This window comes from Bos grunniens, chromosome 2, assembly GCF_055505025.1.
Source record: "Bos grunniens cultivar Pamir isolate PY7600 chromosome 2, Bosgru_T2T1.0, whole genome shotgun sequence".
Lineage (NCBI taxonomy): Eukaryota > Metazoa > Chordata > Mammalia > Artiodactyla > Bovidae > Bos > Bos grunniens.
Genome location: NC_141166.1, coordinates 135,986,426 through 135,992,425, shown reverse-complemented (window position 1 = coordinate 135,992,425; position 6,000 = coordinate 135,986,426). Strand labels below are relative to the sequence as shown.

Genomic DNA, 6,000 nt, shown 5'->3' with positions numbered 1-6,000 from the left:
ACCTACCGTATCGCTCCATCCCTCACCATCGCGGCCTCTTAAGGCGCTCCGAACCCTCATTCGCTTCCTCTCGGCGCTCACCCTCCTCCCAGAACTCGGGATCCACCCTCCGCCTGACCTCCACGAGGAGCCCAGACTCCACCCTGCCTCCGTGCCGCCCAAGGTCCCCCCGCCCCACAGCCCAGTTGCTCTGCCGAGGAGCCGGCCTCCGCCTTCTGGCCGGGCTGGCGAGCGCGCAGGCGCAGAGGGCGGGCACGGGCGGAATGGGGACTGCGGCTGCTGCAGCGGCGGCGGCCGGGGAGGGGGCGCGCAGCCCGAGCCCCGCCGCCGTGTCGCTCGGTCTGGGCGTGGCCGTAGTGTCGAGCCTGGTGAACGGGTCCACGTTCGTGCTTCAGAAGAAGGGCATCGTGCGCGCCAAGCGGCGAGGTAGGGCGGGCAGCGGCCCTGCTCGGGGTGGGGGCGGGGGGTGTGGGGGGAGCAGCCGCCGGGTGTTGGGAGAGGAGCTGCCTCAAGTAGGGGAGTGTTCGGGTCGTCAGACCGAGCGGGGCACCTCCGAAGGGCGAGCTGCGCGGGCGAGAGACCCCTGAGCCCACCCAAAGCGCTAGCACAGACGCTGCCCCGCGCGCCAGGAGCGTCTCTGCAAGCATAGCTGCCGGGGAAATCAGCCGCCCGCCCTGAGCGATGGTAGTGGTGTCGCCGCCACTGTTTTCTCTTTCTTCCCAGCGGCTGCCAAGGCCGTCTTCAGTTTTATAAGATTTTTCCAGCAGACTTCTTTCCTACCTCGCAGACCCAATCCCTTTGCAGCCCTGCAGCCCGCCGACCTGCCCTCTGGTTGTCTCCCAGTGTCCCTGTCACCTGCATTCGCCGGCTGCTTAGGGAAAGCTTCTTGTCTACAGTATTCCTGGAATGGTCAGAGTCCACTGCCGGACCGGGAGGTGCGACAGGCCTCCCACCTTTGCTTTGACTCGGGCCTGGGGTGCACTTGGAGGGCAGGGTCCGCTGACCTCTCTCCCCGCAGGGGCCATATCAGTGCAGAAGAAAAAATGTGCGCTAGGCAGGCCAGGGTGGGACTTGTGGGCCAAGAAGGCGCTTGTCCTCGGGGTCTGTGCTTTTCTGCGTCTTCTGTTCCTGAGGTCCTCGGCTTGAACCGTCTTTGGTTTAGATTTGACCTATTTGACTACAATGTATGGATGTGAGAGTTGGACTGTGAAGAAGGCTGAGCACTGAAGAATTGATGCTTTTGAACTGTGGTGTTGGAGAAGACTCTTGAGAGTCCCTTGGACTGCAAGGAGATCCAACCAGTCCATCCTAAAGAAGATCAGTCCTGGGTGTTCATTGGAAGGACTGATGCTGAAGCTGAAACTCCATACTTTGGCCACCTCATGCAAAGAGTTGACTCATGGGAAAAGACCCTGATGCTGGGAGGGATTGGGGGCAGGAGGAGAAGGGGACGTCAGAGGATGAGATGGCTGGATGGCATCCCTGACTCAATGGACGTGAGTTTGAGTGAACTCCGGGAGTTGGTGATGGACAGGGAGGCCTGGCTTGCTGTGATTCATGGGGTCGCAGAGTTGGACATGACTGAGCAACTGAACTGAACTGATTTGACTACAAATGATTTTCAGTGTGAAGAACACGAAAGACAGATTAAAATAATCAAGAATGGGCCGACTGAATATTGCTTGAGGTGGACACTGCTTATCAGTATGGAAAGTGGGAGATGTGGCCGAGTTTTTTGCCAGTGTTCCTGTGTGCTAAGAGAGGTTGAGACTGTTTACTGAAGGCAAGATGTAGCATGCTTTAAACTGCTAATGAACCTGTCCAGAAGGACTGAGAAGGTCTTGTGGTTGTTCATTGTGTTCTACAAGAATAGTGTTAGGAGCTTTCTGGGAAGGAGGAAGCCACCAGGTCATGGGTTTAAGAATAAGTTAACTCATTTAATAGTTCTAATTCTAGAATGCAAGTGAAACTCTCTTGAGTGCCCTGGATGTTCAGCCATGAGTGAATTGAGGAAAGAGATAAAGGGACCTACAACCTCAAGAGAAAATATGAAATCATAGATATTTGTTAAAGAATTCAGCTTCAAAGGGAAAACATTGCAGTCTATGCTGCTAAGTCGCTTCAGTCGTATCCGACTCTGTGTGACCCCATAGACGGCAGCCCACCAGGCTCCCCCGTCCCTGGGATTCTCCAGACAAGAACACTGGAATGGCTTGCCATTTCCTTCTCCAATGCATGAAAGTGAAAAGTGAAAGTGAAGTCGCTCAGTCATGTCCAACTCTTAGCGATCCCATGGACTGCAGCCCACCAGGCTCCTCCGTCCATGCGATCTTCCAGGCAAGAGTGGGGTGGGGTGCCATTGCCCTCTCCAATTGCAGTCTATACATAAGATCTAAATGAAATCTAATGTAGTTTCCCTTGGATGTGGCTGTAAACCCTAAGGTAGGAATTAGCCATCTGGCAGCTGCACACTTTTCAGAGAGCACCTGTCAGTTTGAGGGGCTTTAGGGTGAAGTATTTGCTGTAATTCAAAAATAAACAACATATATGCCCTTGATAGGATGGGTACATGATCTCCCGAACCCAGTCTAACCGTGGGAAAAACACCACACAAAGCTGAATTCAGAAATAGCCCGCAAAATATCTGCAGCCCTCCTGTCAAGGTTGTAAAGTCTGAGAGACTGTCAGAGCCAGGAGTAGCCTGAGGACACGTGACCATATGACATTAGGTAAAATCTAAGGAAACCTGAATATAGACTTAACAGAAAACAATGATTATTGAGTAAAACTAAATGTGTTGTTTCAGCTCAGCTTATGTGTTCAAGGGAGTTAGTGAATAAGAAAAAACCCCACAGAAACCTGAAAAAAAATTATTGATGTTTTTTTTTATGCTTGCACACTATGTCCTTAAATTAATGAGTGAAAATGTAATATTTGCTAATTTCATTCTTCCCCAGTTACTATCCACCATTACTAATTCAAGCTAGCTGGGTTCCTCATAATGGTAGAGTATGGACATATAGTCTTGTTTTGATAAATTAGTTTTTATTTGTTCAGCAGATGTTCATGAAAGTCTTATTATATGTCAGACACTGTTGTAGGTACCCAGGACACGTAGTTTCAAAATCGACTCCTCCTGAATCCTTTTTCTGCCTTTTCTGACAAGCAGCATAGTTGGCCATTATGAAATGACTGAAATGGAGGAGATGGGAGGACAGAGGAGGTGGCTGAAAACTGGGGAGTCAAGTTCTTGTGTTAAGGAATGGTTTCTAACTGCAAAAAGCTGTCTCACTGAAAGTTTCAACTTTATTGCATTGCCATGCCCCAGCATTTCTTTCTCACTGAAAGTTTCAACTTTATTGCATTGCCATGCACCAGCATTTCTTTTGAGTCTCAGCTTCAGGAGAGCCACCGTTCTGGTTACAGCCCTTCTATTGGCTGGGAGAGGTTGGGGTACAGCTTCCTCTGTTACTAGCTTTCACTCACTCTTGAAAGGACCTTGAATAGAATACCATGCGTGGAATGAAAATGGGTAGGCTAGGAGCACCATCAACAACACAGGCTTAAGGTGAACTGCCTCGCTTCTGGGGTGGCTTTGAAGGACTCTGAAGATGGGAAGAGGTCCGGGAGCACCTGGGGCTACAGGACATTGATAATATGTTTAGTGTTAGAACCCACTTGAAGCAGAGCTTTTAAAAGAGAAACAAGGTAATCATCGAGTGTAAAGATGTTTGTTGAAAGCCAGTTGCAATATTAGAATTCCTGTGCTGGTAGATAGGCTAGGATGGAGCCTCTTAGCTAGGGGAATGATGTCCTACCCTCAGACAGACACTGTAGAGACAGCCTCAGGAAAGTCATATGTATGGATTTGCTGGAGGCTTTGGAGATCTACACAGATGAATAACTCTATTAGAATGTCCTAGGCCTGGAAGAACCATGAACTTTTAAAAAATTCCCTTTCATCAAAACCAGATCAGTTCAGTTCAGTCACTCAGTCGTGTCCGACTCTTTGCGACCCCATGAATCGCAGCACGCCAGGCCTCCCTGTCCATCACCAACTCCCGTCGAGTCGGTGATACCATCCAACCATCTCATCCTCTGTCGTCCCCTTCTCCTCCTGCCCCCAATCCCTCCCAGCATCAGGGTCTTTTCCAATGAGTCAACTCTTCGCATGAGGTGACCAAAGTATTGGAGTTTCAGCTTCAGCATCAGTCCTTCCAATGAACACCCAGGACTGATCTTCTTTAGGATGGACTGGTTGGATCTCCTTGCAGTCCAAGGGACTCTCAAGAGTCTTCTCCAACACCACAGTTCAAAAGCATCAATTCTTCAGTGCTCAGCTTTCTTCACAGTCCAACTCTCACATGCATACATGACCACTGGAAAAACCATAGCCTTGACTAGACAGACCTTTGTTGGCAAAGTAATATCTCTGCTTTTGAATATGTTATCTAGGTTGGTCATAACTTTCCTTCCAAGGAGTAGGTGTCTTTGAGTTTCATGGCTGCAGTCACCATCTGCAGTGATTTTGGAGCCCAAAACCAGGAGATACCTCCTAATGCCTGTTAGGATGGTTGTTGTTTTAAAAAGAAGTAGGAGGTAATAAGCATTGGTGAGGATGTTGAGAAATTGGAACCCTTGTGCACTGTTCTTGAGAATATAAAATGGTACACCTGCTGTGCAAATCAATATGGAGGTTCTTCAAAAAATAAATGTAGAATTACCATATAAGCCAGCAGTTCCATTTCTGAGTATATATATCCAGAAGAAATAAAAGCAGGGACTTGGATAGATATCCGCACACCCTTGTCCATAGGAGCATTATTCACAATAGAGAAAGTGTGGAAACAACCCAAATATCCATTGATGGATAAATAGATAAACGAATTGTGGTATATACATTTAAAAGGAATATTGTTTAGTCTTAAAAAGGAAGGAAATCCTTACACATGCTGCATAATAGATGAGCCTTGAGACATTATGCTAAGTGAAATAAATCAGTCACAGAAGGACAAACCTTACATGATTCTACCCATATGAGGTATCTAGAGTAGTCAAATTATAGAGACAGAAAGTAGAATGGTATCACAGGGGCTGTAAGAAGGAGGCGTGGAAAATTAATGTTTAATGGGCACAGAGTTTCTTTTTTGTTGTTGTTAAATATTCTCTTTTACCCAGAGTTTCTGCTTTGTAAGATGGGATAGTTCTGGAGATGGATGATGGTGCTTGTACAACAGAGTGAATGTACTTAATGCCATGGAACTGTACACCTAAAAATGGTTAAAATGGTGACTTTTATATGTATTTTTCCACAATAAAAAAATCCTCTTCAGATTTCATAGTCTCTTTTCCTGAGAAGAGTACAGCCTAAGTGTGTAGTTAAACTGTTAGATGCTCAGAAGGTGAGTGAGTTGTCCCATGAGAGTGAAAACTGGGATCCAAGTATCCCGCCTGCTAGTCTCAAGCCTCCTGTACTGACTTGAAGGGCACGTGCTCTCTGGCTTTCGAAAGTACACTTTTTTCCTTGCCTCTCTTGTCATTCCCAGACACACACCTAGGTGCATGTACCCCCACAGCCAGGGATGAGATGGACACATGTTGTCTTCACCCCCGCCGCCCTCTGGGCCTGCGATTAGTTTCTCAGCTTCTGTGAGTCCTCCATACCCTAACAGATGGAGTTGGCTCCTCCTGCTGTATGTCTTCTTTGTGTCTGTCCTCAACCCTTTTCTGCTCCTGAAACCTGTGGTCTAATGGCTTGTTCACTTATCTGTGTGCCCCCTGGATCGTGGCTGTTCAAGGCAGGGGACATGTCCTGTCAACGGGGAGCCATATGGTGGGCACTCAATATAACATCTAACTGGCCATGAGTATCCGTGTAGTAAAGAGGGTAAAACTGAACCTTATATTTTATTTGTAAGCTTTCTTCAAATTATTCAGAGCTGACCTCATTTATCTGTGGCCTTTGCTAAGCAACAGAAACCAGAGTTACTGCCGGATCTG

At 47.8% G+C, this 6,000-nt stretch overlaps 1 protein-coding gene across 2 annotated transcripts in view; it reads left to right on the top strand.

Annotated features, from left to right (window-relative positions):
• The first annotated feature begins 215 nt into the window (after window positions 1–215).
• The window catches only part of NIPA1 (NIPA magnesium transporter 1), a 50,089-nt gene continuing 44,304 nt past the window's right edge, over window positions 216–6,000 (top strand). The window contains exon 1 of one of the 2 annotated variants that reach the window (XM_086363118.1): window positions 216–426. In XM_086363118.1, the coding sequence (XP_086219244.1) occupies window positions 264–426 (163 nt within the window). In that variant the 5' untranslated portion in view covers window positions 216–263. The remainder of the gene's footprint in view (window positions 427–6,000) is intronic. The other variant, XM_086363128.1, reaches the window with a different exon arrangement.